Source organism: Euprymna scolopes, chromosome 7 (assembly GCF_053919585.1).
Source record: "Euprymna scolopes isolate OS-2025 chromosome 7, ASM5391958v1, whole genome shotgun sequence".
Classification (NCBI taxonomy): Eukaryota; Metazoa; Mollusca; class Cephalopoda; order Sepiida; family Sepiolidae; genus Euprymna; species Euprymna scolopes.
This window is the reverse complement of record NC_136488.1, coordinates 112,719,708-112,737,768: the sequence shown is the minus strand read 5'-3', so window position 1 is coordinate 112,737,768 and position 18,061 is coordinate 112,719,708. Positions and strand designations below refer to the sequence as shown.

Here is an 18,061-nt window from a genome sequence, read left to right as displayed (position 1 = left end):
ATATATATATATGCATACATACATGCATATATATACATATATATATATGCATACATACATATATATATATATGATGATTGCAACAGCTTGTCAGACGAGTCCCACTCTCTCAGACATTTAAAATCAATGAGCCCAAATGTCTGTGGGAGTATCTATACAAATATGATGTTACAGAGTCTTAGCTTTGTACGACAGCTAAGTCTCTCTCTCGGTTCCAAATGTTGAGATCCAGCAACAAGCAAGAGCAAGATAGCCAGCAACAAATAAAACTGCAGACCAGCTTAATGCGGGTACAGGTCTTCCGCTTTATGGTTGTTTATATCAGAGATTCGCTTCTCCTAGAAAGGTTGCCTTTATCACGGCTTATGGGAGCCCTCTCTACCCCAATACACTCATACACTCACACAAATATACACGGTGCCTTTTTGCCGTTGACCCAGAAAAAGAGTTCATTCGCCCTTTGGAAGGTCTTGTTTTTAATCCTTCAGGGAGACTAGCCGCCCTCCTTACCAAACAAGTCCGGTGGGGGAACCAGTTTAATCGCCGGTGACCCGACCATGAGGCAGGTAGTACTGGGTTACATGGAACCAGTAGCATATGGCATGACCTGACATATATATATATACACACATCTATATATACACATATATATATAGACACACGCATATATACATCTATATATACACACACGTGTATATATAGATGTATATATATACACGTGTATATATATATATATATACATCTATATATACACACGTGTATACATTTATATATACATCTATATATACACACGTGTATATATATATGCATCTATATATACACACGTGTATATATATATATATACATCTATATATACACACGTGTATATATATATACATCTATATATACACACGTGTGTATATATATATATACATCTATATATACACACGTGTGTATATATATATATACATATACATCTATATATACACACGTGTATATATATATATACATATACATCTATATATACACACGTGTATATATATATACATCTATATATACACACGTGTATATATATACATCTATACACACATGCATATATATACACATATATATACATACACACGTGTATATATATATACACGTGTGTATATATAGATGTATATATATACACGTGTGTGTATATATAGATGTATATATATATACACATGTGTGTATATATAGATGTATATATATATACACGTGTGTATATGTAGATGTATATATATATATACACGTGTGTATATATAGATGTATATATACACGTGTGTATATATAGATGTATGTATACATGTGTAAAGTTGTTTACCAATACATCTATATATACGCACGTGTATATATATACATCTATATATACACCCGTGTATATATATATACATCTATATATACACCCGTGTATATATATATACATCTATATATACACCCGTGTATATATATACATCAATATATACACCCGTGTATATATATACATCTATATATACACACGTGTATATATATATATACATCTATATATACACCCGTGTATATATATACATCTATATATACACCCGTGTATATATATACATCTATATATACACCCGTGTATATATATACATCCGTGTATATATATATACATCTATATATACGCCCGTGTATATATATACATCCATATATGCGCCCGTGTATATATATATATATACATCCATATATGCGCCCGTGTATATATATATATACATCCATATATGCGCCCGTGTATATATATATATACATCCATATATGCGCCCGTGTATATATATATATATATACATCCATATATGCGCCCGTGTATATATATATATATATACATCCATATATGCGCACGTGTATATATATATATACATCCATATATGCGCACGTGTATATATATATATATACATCCATATATGCGCACGTGTATATATATATATACATCCATATATGCGCACGTGTATATATATATATATACATCCATACACACGTGTATATATATACATCTATACATACACACGTGTATACATATACACGTATATATACACACGTGTATATATATATATATATATATATACACACGTGTATATATATACACACGTATGTACACAGTGTATATATATATAAAAAAAAACAAAAAAAAACGTCATCTTATTAAATTGAAAAAAAAAGAAGTCATTCTTAAATTGTAACTTTGTTTCCAAGTTACAATTTAAGAATGACTTCTTTTTTTTTTCATTATTCTAATTCTTTGGAGATATTCATTGATAAAAAAAATCCTTTTATTAGTTGTGATTTCAAGTGTTGTCTGTTCCTTAAAATTTGTCTTGGAGAATTTGCTTTTTTTTTTTAATACAAATTTAGTTCACCACGCGGTCGAAATTATTTTCGGCTTAGTGAAGGGCTCTCACGCTTACCTCCCTTGCACCATTAAATTCATATCATTGCCTTAATTGGACTTTGTTAGCCGGTTTTGAGTTTTCAGATAATATTTTTTTCCCTATCTCGACGACTATAGTTTTAGGTTGTCGGAAAATAGTAATTTGTAGTTCGCGCCTTTTTATTATTCCACGTGGGAACAGTCATTTTGATTCTTTTGTTGGTTGGGTTATCAAGCATCATGTCTTAATTGAATTTGATTTCTCGAATAGATGTGAAAAAATTTCGCATAACAATAACCCTAGCTTGTTAGATGAGAAAATTAAAAATAATTTTTCTCTGGATATTCACAAGTGGATGTCCAAACTGGACGATTTATTCGACCAGTTAATTTTAAAATCCTCAGTTGAGGATAGATTTAATATTTGTTGAGATTTGACTGAATTTATGGCCAAGGTTAGGGAAAATTGTCGAAAGCTATTGTTCCCATGAAAATGGAGTTAGAATGTCCTCTATTCAATGGGGATTTGACTTCAAATAAATTTGAATTTCGTAGCTTCCTTAAGAAATTTGAATTCTGTACTGCTAATTTGAAGGACGCGAATAAATTACTATTATTAAAGTCTAAATTGACGGGAAAGGCATTCGATCTTGTATTCATTTTAGATATAAACCCCGAAAATTATGAACAGGCCTTGGCTTGTTTGAAGGGGAGATTTTTAAATCCATCTTTAATCATGAATCAAATTTTTGAGGATATTATTCCTCGACCAGAGAAATTTTTGTCGATTAATGATCTAAAAATTTTTCTTGAGCGTGTTAAGCTCAATTTGACTGAAATGGATAAGTCTTTTGGTACCGATTTTTTTTCAGATAATTCTATTTCTGGTATCATGGTTGCGCACATTCTGTTTGCTAAATTTCCGAACAGCGTGTGCAGAGAGCTAATGAACAAATCTAACGAACATTTCCTCCTCTCTTTCTTCCATCATGTCGTACACTTTCGACATTTTAGATATATTGATGACATCACCATTAATTGTGCTAAGGCGGGAAAATAACCCGCCAAAAATGTTGGCTTCTTCTTCGGATTCAAAATCTAATATGGCGAAGAGTTCCGAGCCTAAACAGATTTATTCAAAAAAGAGTAATAATAACTCTAAGTCTCTCGTTAATAATGGTGAGATTAATAAATTTTGTAAATTATGTAGGGTTACTAATCACCCGACTAAAATTTGTTCTGAGACTGTTTGCAAAGGGATAAAGGGTTTTCCTTATCCTTGCACCATTTGTGATTTTAAGAACCATTTTTCTATTATGTGCCCCAAAAGTCCCAAATCCTTTGTGGGACGTAAATCATTATCAGGACAGAAAAATGTATATTTCCTGTACTCAAAATATCAATGAAGGTGAAAGGGCGCCCAATCTATTTTTACTGTCTTTTGGATACGGGTAGCCAGAAATCCTTCTTTTCTGATGTAATACCAAACCGTTTAAGTCCCGGGAATAAATTAAAACCTGGGATGGTGGAAATGCCTATTAATACTCTTGTGGGGACAAAGTCATTAAAACGTAGGGAGCTGGAAGTGTCTCTTAAATTGGGACATCAGCGTTCCTTTCCTTTTTCTGCCTTCTTTGCAGATGATTTGAAGGTAAAATTCCAGGTGGACAAATTCAATGAGATCACGTCAAAGTCGACTAAAGAGGGTTTTTGTCTTTGTCCTGGATACTCTGAATTGAATGGGTCTGCTATTCATGGCACAATTGGCCTGGACCTTATTCCACGGATAAATAATCTCCGTTTAATTAAATGTTTGGGAGGTTCTGCATGGAAACTCCTCAAGTACATAATTCCCTTCGGTGAGGGGTCTAAATTTTTGAATTCCAATGCAAAAGTTAAGGAAGAGTTACCGACCTTTGATCAAGTGCAAAAAGCATTGCCCTGTCTTAACGACAACAACAACAAAAAAATGTTAACATGTATGTTCTCGGATGAAGCTGATTCAAACGAGAGTCGTTTACCAATTAAAATATCTGATGTCTCCACATTAACTAACGTGATTAATGTCTTAGAAAAAGTTATTAGATTCAGTGACAAATCACGACACCAAAAGACTGACACCGTTAAAAGAGCTAAACTGTTGCTTTTTTTCTCATATGCAAAATGAAGCTTTTCCCTCGGAATTGGCTTATTTGAAGCAACCTACAAATAAAGTTGCACCCCCATGGGTGACGGCTTATTTCTGGATAAGGATAGACTGATGTGGACCCAAGGATGCATTCAGAACTCCGATGTTTTTCCATATGATGTAAAATTTCCTATACTATTAGGAAAAAATAGTCACCTGACCAAATTGGTCATTATTGAATCTCACTTGAATTATTGTCATATGGGAGCAAATTCTACCCTTAGCAAATTAAGGCTATCCGGTTTTTGGCTCCTTCAGGGAAGACAAGCGGTGAAATCTGTTCTCCGTGGCTGTATCATATGTAAGAGAATCAATTCCCTACCAGAAAAGGCTTCCCTCTGGGTCTCAATTACACTCTCATAGGGTAAATTTTTATTTTGTCCGGCTCTTCAAATATGTGGGTGTGGACTTTACCGGACATTTTTTTGTCAAAAATAATAATCAGGACGTCAAAATGTACATCCTACTGTTTACTTGTATGAGTTTACGTGCTATACATCTGGAATTACTTTCTTATTAGCTTTTATTAGGTTCACCAACTTATTCGGTGTGCTCACCCACATGTATTCCGACAATGCTAAATCATTCTTGGCGTCGGGTATTATATTGTCAGACGTAGTTGTCTCTGACGAATTTAAAGAACATTTCAAATCAACTACTATTGTTCATTATACCATTCCCCTTTACTCTACTTGGCATGGTGGAGCATGGGAAAGATTGATTAAGACTGTTAAACAGTGTCTATCAAAGTTGTTGGGTAGGAGGAAAGTCGGTTACTTCGATTTCCTAATCGCCCTTTCGAATGTTCAAAAGGCCATAAATGATAGGCCACTAACATTTATTTCAGCTTCAGATAAAAGCTTTGATATTTTGACCCCCAATCATTTTTGCAGACAGGATATCACCCCTGCCTGCTTATCAATAATTGTGGTTCAAAGGATCTTTCCCCAAAACCTCTCAATAGAAATACGCTCTTGCATTCCCTTGAACTGAGGGATGAATTCGTCAGTAAATTTAGACATATTTGGCACAATGACTACTTGCTCTCAATTAGAGAAGTAGATGCCAACATTAAAGATCAAGGCCTTCCGAAGATCTTGGAGGGTGAAATTGTTCTTATCAAATCTCCGAATAAGTCCCAATCTTTCTGGGGTTTGGGCAAGGTAATGAAATCATTGGTCAGTAATGACCATAAGGTCCGCTCGGCTTCAGTTTTGAAGGACGGGTGTGTTCAAGTTCATTCTTTAAAAAATATTTATCCCCTAGAGGTAAAACACAATTCTGAATCTGCAATAGCAGAATTTACGGAAGAAGGAGGCCCCCTCTTCTGCCTTACATGTTCGATCGCCAATGATGGAACAACACCTATGGTATGTTGCGACTCATGCGATAATTGGTATCATTTCAGTTATGTTCGGTTTGATCAGCGGGACACCATAGGTGAGTGGGTGTGTCCGAGTTGTACGGACAAAATGTCAAAATAAATTCTTATATTCTATTATCGGCGTCGCCGACTCAAGTTAAAGTCACTTTTTCTTGTCATTGATAATTTCTCTAGTTAGACTAGAATTAGTTGTTATAATTTTGAATTTGGCAACAGACACACACATTGAATTCATTGCTATTATTTGTATTAATGTTAAATCCCTCGGGACAAATTTCTTAGCTGTCACTTATTGACAGTTTTTTAAAAGTACATCATTATCTTGTTTAAATAAAGTAATGATTATCCATTACTTTTTCTTCTTTTCCTTGGCAGAGTGTAAGAAATTCTGCAGAAATAAGCAAGCTTTTTATTGGATGGTTTCTCCACCCACGGATTTGTTTTAACCAATCAGATTGCATGTTATAACTGGCTGCCAAGAATGTTCTTTGGCGCCAATATTCCTTTACAGATTAGATTCCAGAAAGATGTTGAGGTGAACACACGTGGAATATTTACTGGATTCCAGGAAGACGTCGAATTGAACGCACGTGGATTTCTGACTTGAATCCTAAGACGCAGGACGGAACAGACTGGATTCTCACTCGAATCGAAGCTACGAAATTACTTGTTGCTTCGAGACGTTTTAAATGCCCAAATGTGGAGTGGAACTTTATCATTCAATTATTAATGTCCTTAAGTAGAGCAAAGTTATATCTGTACGCTAGTGCTACAATTTATTGTCTGTGAAAACGAAATTAAGGTCTACTGTTTGACCTATCATTTGTCCGTGATTGAACAGTAATCTACAAGGACTCCTCATGTGTGCCCATCTAGCTGCATCCCTTGTGGAAGACATGACTTCTCCGACCTGCGCATACTTCGTCAGCGGGAATTCTACCCAGCATTTATCGTAGATGAACTATTATCCCCTCCAGGAATGTTACCAGCTCAAAATGGCAGATAGCTGAAGATGACGCATCTTTTGCAAACGTGGACCTTTTTACTTTAATAAAATTTACGTTGAAGTTATAAGGTGAGCTTGTTGTAATTTCTGTATGGTTTTCTTCCATTTTGCCAAGGGCAAAAACCTCACAATAAACACCCCCTCGAACCCTCTTCTCAAAAAAGTGGTTATTAAGTAGGTGTACATTTTATGTTAAATTAATATAGAAAAGTGATATCCCCCCACTTTTTTAAACTAATTTCTTCATATCTTGGAAACTACTCGTTTCCTGGAATTTTAAACGTTATTTTCGTTTTAATAGTGGTAATTTTAAAGGACTTTTTTCAGGGTGGAAAGATACTGCATCTTTACCAATGTTTCACCCATAGTTATTTGTTTTCCTAGTTTTGCAAAGGCTTTCCCCAAAACCTCTGGCATTGATGGAGGAGGGGAGACTAAAACTTGCTGCTATGGTTTCAAATGATCTGAAATAACAGCAAGGGGAGACTTGATTCTAAATATTTCTATGTTATATTTCTCCTCTTTGGTTTTCATACATAAAGTAAATTTCACAGTGCATTAAGATTTGATAGTGGAGATATTCATAATCATACTTTATTTCCAAAAGAGGGAGATATAACATGCGAGAAATATTTGGAATCAAGTTTCCCCTTGCTATTATTTCAGATCATTTGAGACCATAACAGCAAATTTTAGTCTCCCCTACATGAAGGTTTTCGGGTTATATATATATATATATATATATATATATATATATATATATGCCTGCATGCATGCTCGAACGCTACCACTACTACATTAACACACGAATAGCAGCAGTTAAAAGTCTAAAAATAAAATGTAAAAAACGGAGCTCTAAAGAACAAACATCTTCGACTGATTTCTACTTGATTATAAAGAAGCGTCATCTTCCCATCAAGCAAGACATGTTAAATAACTGGTGGTGAGGGGGTGTCCCTATGATTCAAAAGTAATACGAGTATGAACATTTTTGATTAGAGTAAGATGATCGACCGACCTTGCTATACTTGGGGGGGGGGGAAACAGCGAAAAATTAACGAAAAATTCCATAACATACCTTCCTCTGTTAAAATTGTTGTGAAATTCAACAGTTGAAAATATTTGTCTTACTAAAACCTACGTTGACTTGTATAGAAATATATTTTGGCAAACAGTAAAGAAAATAATAGATTCATCACTCGGCCATGTTGGGCCTAACCGGTTGAACAAATACCGCAGAAAAATCGTTTGCCCGACTTATATTCAAGTTTTAAAAACATCATTACACCTAATACAATCATATTTTTTACATGTTTATATATATATACATATAAAAAAAAAAGAAATAATAATTATAAAAATTCAAATAAATTTTCTACTACGTTATCACCTTTGACCTTTTTTCATTTTATCATCACAACCATCATCATCATCATCGTATTTATATGAAAGTAATTTAAATGTAAACTATTTTTCTCATGCCAATTGTATCAAAATGAAATTTAATTGTTTTATATTTTATATATATATATATATGTATATATATATATATATTAATTGTACTTTCTGTAAAAGTGTTATCTTTCTAATAATAAAAAGCTTTCGTAGAGTAGTAGCAGTAGTATATGCAAAGTTGTATACACTTCTGTTTGTTGCGACAATCCTGCAGTCCTGCACTTAAAACATTAAGTTGGCAAGATCAAAGTTAACTTTTAACCAAATATAACAAAGCAAACTTTATTTAACTAAATCAGCAATGTCTACATTTGTTAAAAATAGACTCAAAAGTTCTTGGACTCCGTTAACTAACGAAGAAACGAATAACAAGGTAAGTTGCTAAGGACACGCACTTGTCGCAACGTCATGGTTGCTGTCGTCTCCGTAATCAGAATGAAAACGTTCATATATTAATGCACTCACGCAGAAATGAAGTTTCGATTTTTTATTTTATTGTATTAATTATTATTATTATTATTATTATTCCTCAATTTGATATAGTTGATTATTGTACATCAGTTCATAATGTGTATGCATAGAGGAGGAGGGGGGGATAAACAAACATTAACTGGATAATAATTTTTTCTTGTTTGGTTTAATTGTCTGTCCATTAAAATATTTCATCTTTTATTTTTTATTGGTTCAATTGTTTGTCCGTTAAAATATTTCATCTTTTATTTTTTTTATTGGTTCAATTGTCTGTCCATTAAAATATTTCATCTTTTATTTTTTACTAGCGGGGCCACCCGGCGTTGCTCGGGATAGTATAAACAATGAGAAAATTGAATTTGGTTTTGTAATATATTTGTTATTCTTATGAGATAGGAATTTTGTATGTTTATGTATCATTTGTTATTTCGAGCAAAAGAATATTTTACCTACATAAGACGGGTATTACACATATGAAATAATTGTATCTTACCTAGGGTAGGTCATTTATAGCATGTATATGAAAGGACGGGTAATAGACAACACATTTATCTCATCAAATCCCAAGCGATGCCAGGTATTTTACTAATATATATTCTCGCCTATTTCATTCAATCCCGGGCAACGCTGGGTGTTTTACTAGTATATATCTCAATCAATCTCATTAAATCCTGGGTGACACAAGGTATTCTGTTAGTATATATTTCAGTCAATCTAATTCAATCCAAGGCAACGCCAAGTATTCTGCTAGTATATATTTGCATCTATCTCATTACATACCAGGCGACCGTGTATTCTGCTTGCATACATTGGCATGTATCTCATTTAATCCAGGGTGACTCCTGGTAATCTGTAAGTATATATGTGGACGTATCTCGTTAAATCCCATAATTCTTGAATTGTTACAAATTTCGACAATTTAACCCACATTATCGCTCACCTGTCTAAAATAATAACTTTGAGACATTGTTTTGGCTGGTTTTCATTACAAACACATCATCCAAATAACTCATATTTCATCATTTTTCATAATTTTTGGATATGTTACTAATTTCAACAACCATGTCACATGATTTAACTTACATTATCGCCGCCACTCTTACTAAAATAAAAACTTTGATACATAGGCTATGGTATGTTACTAATTTCGATTATCACTTTTCATGAGTAAATCCACATTATCGCCCCCTTCTATCACTAAAATAATAACTGTTAGACGTGGTATGGCTGGTTATTTCATTAAAAACCCACCAAAGAAGTAACTCACATTATATCATTTTTCATAATTCTTGGATATGTTACTAATTTCGACGATTATTTTTAATGAAGTAACCAAAATAATCGCGACCTCTTACTAAAATAATAACTTCCATACATTGTCTGGTCTGTCTACTTCATTACGAATACACCAATCAAATAACTCACATTTCATCATTTTTCATAATTTTTGGATATGTTGCTAATTTCAAACGTCATTTTTTCTGAGTTCAATCACATAATACCTCTCCTCTTACTAAAAAAATACCTTTGAAACATTTCTAAGCTGTTTATTTCATTACAAACACATCAATAAAATACCTCACATTTCATCATTTTTTTATAATTCTTGGATATGTTATGAATTTCGACAATCAAATTTAATGAGTGCGCACATCTAATCGCCCAATTCTTACTAAAATCATAAATTTGCTACATTGACTGGGATGTTTATTTCATTATAAGCACATCAATCAAATAACTAAAACTTCATTTTTCATAATTCTTGGATATGTTACTAATTTCGACAATAATTTTTCATGAGTTAATCCACATTATCGCCACCTTCTATCACTAAAATAATAACTTTGAGACATTGTATGGCTGTTTTTTTCATTACAAACACACCTATCAAGTTACTCACATTTGACCATTTTTCATAATTCTTGGATATGTTAGTAATTTCGACAATTATTTTTAATGAAGTAACCCAAATAATCGCCCCCCTCTTTAACCGACACAATCCCCTTCCTCTTACAAAAATAACAACTTTGATACTTCTTATAGCCTGTCTATTTCATTACGAACACACCAATCAAATAACTCACATTTAATCATTTTTCATAATTCTTGGATATGTTACTAATTTCGACAATCATTGTTTATGATTTAACCCACATAATCGACCCCCTCTTACTAAAATACTAACTGTGAGACAATATCTGGTCTGTTTATTTCATTATAAACACACCAATCAAATAACTTACATTTAATAACTTTTCATAGTTCTTGGATATGTTACTAATTTCGACAATCGTTTTTCATGATTTAACCCAAATAATCCCCTCTCCTCTTGCTAAAATGATAACTTTGAGACATGGTCTCTGGTTATTTCATGATAAACACACCAATCAAATAACTCACATTTTATCATTTTTCATAATTCTTGGATATGTTACTAATTTCGACAATCATTTTCGATGATTTAACACACATAATCGCCCCTCTCTTACTAAAATAACAACCATGCGACATTGTCTAGCGTGTCTATTTCATTACAAATATACACATCAAATAACTAACATTTCATCATTTTTCATAATTCTTGGATCTGTTACTAATTTTGACAATCAGGTTTCATGAGTTAACCAACATAATCCCCTTCCTCTTACTAAATTAATACATTTGAGACATTGTCTGTGCTGGTAATTTCATTACGAACACACCAATCACATAACTCACATTTCATCCTTTTTCACTTTTCTTGGATATGTTACTAATTTCTACAATCATTTTTAATGATATAACCCACATAATCGACTCCCTCTTACTAAAATATTAACTTTAAGACTATATCTGGGCTGTTCATTTCATTATAAACACACCAATCCAATAACTTACATTTAACCACTTTTCATAACTCTGGGATATATTACTAATTTCGACAAACGTTTTTTATAATTTAACCCACATAATATCCTTTCCTTTTGCTAAAATAATTATTTGTGACATTGTCTGGCGTGTTATTTCATCATAAACACACCAACAAATAACTCGCATTTCATCATTTTTCTAATTCTTGAATATGTTACTAATTTGGACAATAATTTTTCATGATTTTACGACAAAATTGCACCATCTTCCTATATGAAGTATTCTGTTAGCACAAATATCCACCCATCCCAGGTATTTTCCTAGGAAACATCCCACCCATGTCATCAAATCCCAGGCAACGTCGGGTATTTTGCTAGTACATATCTCTACCTTTCTTATACAATCCCCGGCAACGCTGAGTATTATGCTAGTACAAATATCCAGCTATAAAGGCATATCCAAGAGCGTTCACTGACATAATATTACATTGATTGCATATTAAGCTAATGGTACTCGAAAATGAAACTACATCTAAGGGAGACCACTTGCGTGATCTAATGGTAGTCGACAATGAAGTTACATCAAAGGGAATTCACTCACATATTATAACAATGATTGTATATTAATCCAATGGAATTCGACAACGAAGCTACACCCAAGGGAGGTCACTTGCATATAATAACAATGATTGTATATTAATCCACTGGTATTCGACAATGAAGCTACATCTAAGGGAGGTCACTTGCATATTATAACAATCATTGTATATTAATCTAAATGAATTCGAAAATGAAGCTACATCCAAGGGAGGTCACTTGCCTATTATAACAATGATTGTATATTAATCTAATGGAATCTGATAATGAAGCTACATCCAAGGGAGGTAACTTGCATATTATAACATATATACTGCGCAAGCACCTTCTAAATTTTTCAAATTTGACCTATACTGCACAAGCACCTTCTAAATATTTCAAATTGGCCCTATACTGCACAAGCACCCTCTAAATTTTTCAAATCAGACCTATACTGCACAAGCACCTTCAAAATTGTCAAATGGGACCTATACTGCACAAGCACCGTCAAAATTGTCAAATCTGCCCATAATGCACAAGCCCCTTCAAAATTTTCAAATTGGACCTATAATGCACAAGCACCATCAAATTTTTTCAAATCGGACCTATACTGCACAAGCACCTTCAAAATAGTTGAATCGGACCTATACTTCACCTATGTCATACAATCTCAGGCGACACTTGGCATTCTGCTAGCACACATCCACTTATGTTATACAATCCCGGGCGACGGCGGTTGTTCTGCTAGTTCATATACACCTACTTTATCCAATCCTGGGCTATGCCGGGTATTTTGCTAGTACAGATATCCACCTGTTTAATCCATCCCGGGCGACATATACATATATCAACCAATTTTTTCCAATCCATGGCGTCGCCGAGTGTTCTTCCAATCCCAGGCTATGCCGGGTAATCAGCTAGTATATATGTCGTGCTAGTGCTATGTCATACTATTCCGGGCGACACTGGATATTTTGCTCGTACGTATGCATCCATTTTATCCAATACGCATCTTTTTTTTTACTTGGTCTTTTGGCTAAGATCAAAGTGTAGTATCTGTTCTTAGAAATAAAGCGATTTCGTCTTTCGCCCCTCCCTCCACTAACTCATAATATGCCTCTCACTTTCCTCACTCTAAATAGAATTAGTTAATATACGAAAAAAAATACGCGTCTTTTTTTTTATTTGGTCATTTGGCTAAGCTCAAAGTGTAGTATCTGTTCTTAGAATTCAAGCTAATATACGAAAAATATATAATACGAATCTTTTTTTTTTACTTGGTCTTTTGGCTCACACATGCACATGTTATATATTCGTTATCATCGAGTTCTCACTAGGGTTATCATCCTGGGGCGCCATTTTGAATCATTGAGGGGGACCAAATTGAATATGTGTTACATTTGAATGTGTTATATAGACTTCTTCATTTAGGGGCACATTTTACGTTTTCTATATAACATAAGAAAGATTCCGTGTGATTGTCTCTAATATAAATGGTTGTGTATTTGATTATCATAAAGGGAATCGTGTGTGTGACATGTAATTTCTGAACCTACCTCTGTTCTCGCTGTTGAACCATCTGGCAATTTCTCATCCTGGAGGGAGACTTGATACCTGTTTGACGAAGATTTATCACTCCAAGACGATGAAATGGTTTTATAGTTTTTTATTTCACTTTCCCCAGAGGTTCTGCAGAAGTGGAAGTGAAATCGCTTGTGTGGGCTCTTCTTCACACACGTCAGCGTTCGTCTCCCCCCTCCCCAGTTAAGAGGGGGGAGACCACGGAAAACGTCCGTCTTCTTCAAAGCTCAAATCAAATCTCCCAGATCTAGCCAACCACGTCACACATACGTAATTTGGTCAGCTGACCTTTGGTTCTGGTAAACGTGTCTACCTCCACGTTTACTCACCTCTCTCTCTCTCTCTCTCTCTCCCTCTCTCTCTCTCTCCCTCTCTCCCTCTCCATTCTCTTATAGAGACACACAGAGAGAAAACAGAAAGAGTAAGAAAGCCAGAGAGAGGGGGGGGAGAGATGCTCGTTAACACACATACACACAAAATATTATATATTTTATATATATATAAAAAAAAATGCATATACAACACACAGACACCTTTTTCTTTTTCTTTTTGTAAATATGTCAAAGTTATTCAAAACGCTGGGGTTTTATTAGTTAGATTAGGATCCACAGAATGAATAAGGTATTGTGGTAAATGTTGCCAGTCAAGAGTAAGACTCCAAAGTCTTCATTATTCACTTTTTGTCACGTTAGTCACAAAGACCCTGTACCCTCCCCCTCCCCATTTCTTATAGGGCTTTGTGCCTAATTTTGTTATTGAAAATTTTTGTGTGTTGCAGTTGCAAAATTCTATGTCCAAATTTTTGAAAATAATAAAATACATAAATAAGATCAAAGTGTAGTATCTGCTCTTAGAATTCAAGCTAATATGAAAATATATAATACGCATCTTTTTTTACTTGGTCTTTTGGCTAAGATCAAAGTGTAGTATCAGTTCTTAGAATTCAAGTGGTCTCATCTTTCGTAGAAACAAACGTTACTCGAAAATAAGGAGGATGTGATCAAATACAATCACTTTTATATGTTTATTTACATTTTGAAACACAGTAAAACGAATCTCGTTTCCTGTCTAGACATCTCTCTCTCTCCTCTCTCTTTCGCTCTGTGTGTGTGTGTCTCTCTCTTTCTCTCTCTCACTTCGTCTTCCTGACTCTAAAGAGTGTTACTAAAAAGGAAAATAGCATCTCGCTTTGTTTTTTGTTTTTTTGTAAAAACAGCGATTGTTAATATTTTTTGTAAGCGTATTTTTTTTTTACTTCACATTTTTGGCTTGTTATTTTTCGTTTAACTTTTATTTTTCGTTTATCTAACTATTTTTAACGTACTAATAACTATTTTTAACGTACTAGTAACATTTTCCTAACGTGAAATTTTTGTATTTTGATGTGTATGATGTGTCTTTTTTACCGATAACAACAGTCTCTATTCAATGTTTTCATATACATATCGCCATTACAGCTTGCTTACGTCAGGGTCACGTGACATGACTCAGCGTTTATTAAATTACGTATAAATATCATTAAAATGTCACTTTTTTGCCCCCCCCCTGCAGAAAATCGATCAGTTGACGCACTTCTGATGGTCCTTTTGGGCCAATTTTTCGATATTTGTCGTCCGAAGGGTGGGGCTTTCATATGAGACCAAGTTTGTGAATTTTTGTTCCGTCGGTCAAAAGTTTTTAGCAGACATACAAATATACAAACATACATAATACATACATACATACATACATACATTTTTGCTTTTATATATATAGATTGGTTCAATTGTCTGTCCGTTAAAATATTTCATCTTTTATTTTTTAAATTAAAATTGTGATTAATTTTTATTTCAGTCACTTAAATTATTGACAGTGAAATAGGTTTCGGCATGGTTTCAGCATTACTCCCAAATAAGTTATTTTTTCTTAACTGCATATTGCTGCGGCTATTATCATTATATTATTACGCTTATCGCGCCGTCTATTATCATGCTGTGCATCCCTAAAAAAGGAAAGTGGAATATTCCAAATGAACCTTGTCACCAGGTTAAATATAAAAAAAAAATTGGTGTCGCTGTTGAGGCAAAGCTAATAAAACTGATTTGTCTATTTTGGCCCTTTGGCTAAGATCAAAGTGTAGTATCTGTTCTTCAGGTGCTACATTTCAATTTCTTCTCTCTCAGTGGAAGAGAAATCCTTTGCAACTAAGACAATTTTTTCTCCACAGTAAAAAACGACACCGGTGTCTAAATCTGTCCTGTGAGGAGGCATTGTGAATAGGTACTATGTTTAATGTAACAAAGTTTTAATATTAAAAAAGTAACTGGAAAAAGTTATTTCTGATTTAATTACAAAATATCCTGGAAATGTCACTCCTGATTAATTATAAAATGCCCTGGAAAATGTCCATTCTGATTATTTTTTTTGTTTACTTGCCTCCCCCACAAGGGCGGAATTGGACATGAGGTCGGTTATAAATTTAGGGGGAAACCAGCTCCCCAAAAGGGGCACTCTAGTCAATAACAAAAATAAAAATTGTATCAGTAATGAAGGATTTCTCCTCCATTAACCAAGACCAAAAAAGGAGGGATTTAAGTCACTGGAATGCTGAAACTGATACTACACTCAGAAATTCATGTTGAAGCAATGGTTAACCGTGTTAATGTTTTTATGTATTACTTTCGAAAAGCTGCTGAAACAGTTTATGATTAAAACATTACTTTATTTCAAGTATATTTTAAGCAGTGGGTTACGGGATATGAAGTCAGTCCCGGAAATTACTCAAACCGTTTACGATTTAAACATTACTTTATTTCATGTATATTTTTAACAGTGGGGTGGGGGATATTAAATCAGTCCCGAAAATGGGTGAAAGTGTTTATGCATTGCACATTACTTTATTTAATGTATATTTTTAACATTGGAGTGGGAAATATGAAGTTGGTTCCGGAAATGGCTGCAACCATTTACGTTTTGGACATTACTTTATTTATTGTATATTTTTAACAGTAGGATGGAAGATAAAAAGTCGGTCATGGAAATGGCTGAAAAAGTTTACGATTTATACATTACTTTTTTTCATGTATATTTTTAGCAGTGGGTTGAGGATTATAAATGGGTGAAACAGTTTACTAATTAGACATTACATTATTTCATGTATATTTTTAGCAGTGGGTTTGGGATATGAAGTTGGTCCCGGAAATGGCTGAAACAGTTTACTATTTAGACATTACATTATTTCATGTATATTTTTAGCAGTGGGTTGGGGATATAAAGTCGGTCCCAGAAATGGCTGAAACAGTTTACGATTAAAACATTACTTTATTTAATGTATATTTTCAACAGTGGGGTGGCGGATATGAAGTCAGTCCCGGGATTGAATGAGATGTGCAAATATATACTATCAGAAAGCGTCGCCCAGTATTGAATGAGATAGGTGGAAAACATATAGTAGCAAAATACCCAGCGCCGCCCGGGATCGAATGAGATAGGTGAATGCTATATATTAGAATATGCGGCATCACCCGGGATTGGATAAGATAGGTGAAACATATATACTATGAGAATACCCAGAATTGATTGATTTGTTTGTAATGAAATAACCCACCCAGGCAATATATCAAAGTTATTATTTAAGTAAGGGGAAGCGAGATAGTGGGTTAAAGTTATGAAAATTATTGTCAAAATTGGTAACATATCCAAGAATTATGAAAAATGATGAAATATGAGCTACTTGATTAGTGTGTTTATAATGATATAATAAGCCCAGACAATATATCAAATATATAAGTAGGAGGGAGAGGCATAATGTGGGTTTTTAATTATAAAAATTGTCAAAATTAGTAACATATCCAGCATTATGAACAAAGATTAAATGTGAGTTAATCGAGTGTGTGTTTATAATAAAAAAAAATCAGCCCAGGAAATATATCAAAGTAATTATGTTAGTAAGAGAGGGCGATAAGGATGGTTTAAATTATGAAAAATAATTGTGTGAAATTAGTAACATATCCAAGAATTATGAAAAATGTAATATGTTCTTTAATGCATTAGTGTGTTTGCAATGAAATAATCAGACCAGACAATATATCAAAGTTATTATTTTTTAGTAAGTGGGGCGATGATGTGGGTTAAAATGATGAAAAATGATTGTCAACATTAGTAACATATCCAAGAATTATGAAAAATGACA

At 33.6% G+C, this 18,061-nt stretch overlaps 1 protein-coding gene across 2 annotated transcripts in view; it reads left to right on the top strand.

The window, feature by feature from the left end:
• LOC145279891 (F-box only protein 16-like) overlaps nt 1-18,061 on the top strand; it is a 192,935-nt gene that overhangs the window by 37,705 nt on the left and 137,169 nt on the right. Inside the window, exon 1 of one of the 2 annotated variants that reach the window (XM_080131366.1) lies at nt 8,570-8,786. The exons of the other annotated variant lie outside the window; for it this stretch is intronic. Coding sequence (XP_079987492.1) covers nt 8,715-8,786 — 72 coding nt within the window. The 5' untranslated portion in view covers nt 8,570-8,714. Of the gene's footprint in view, nt 1-8,569; nt 8,787-18,061 lie in introns of those variants that run through there. 2 annotated transcript variants of the gene reach the window in all.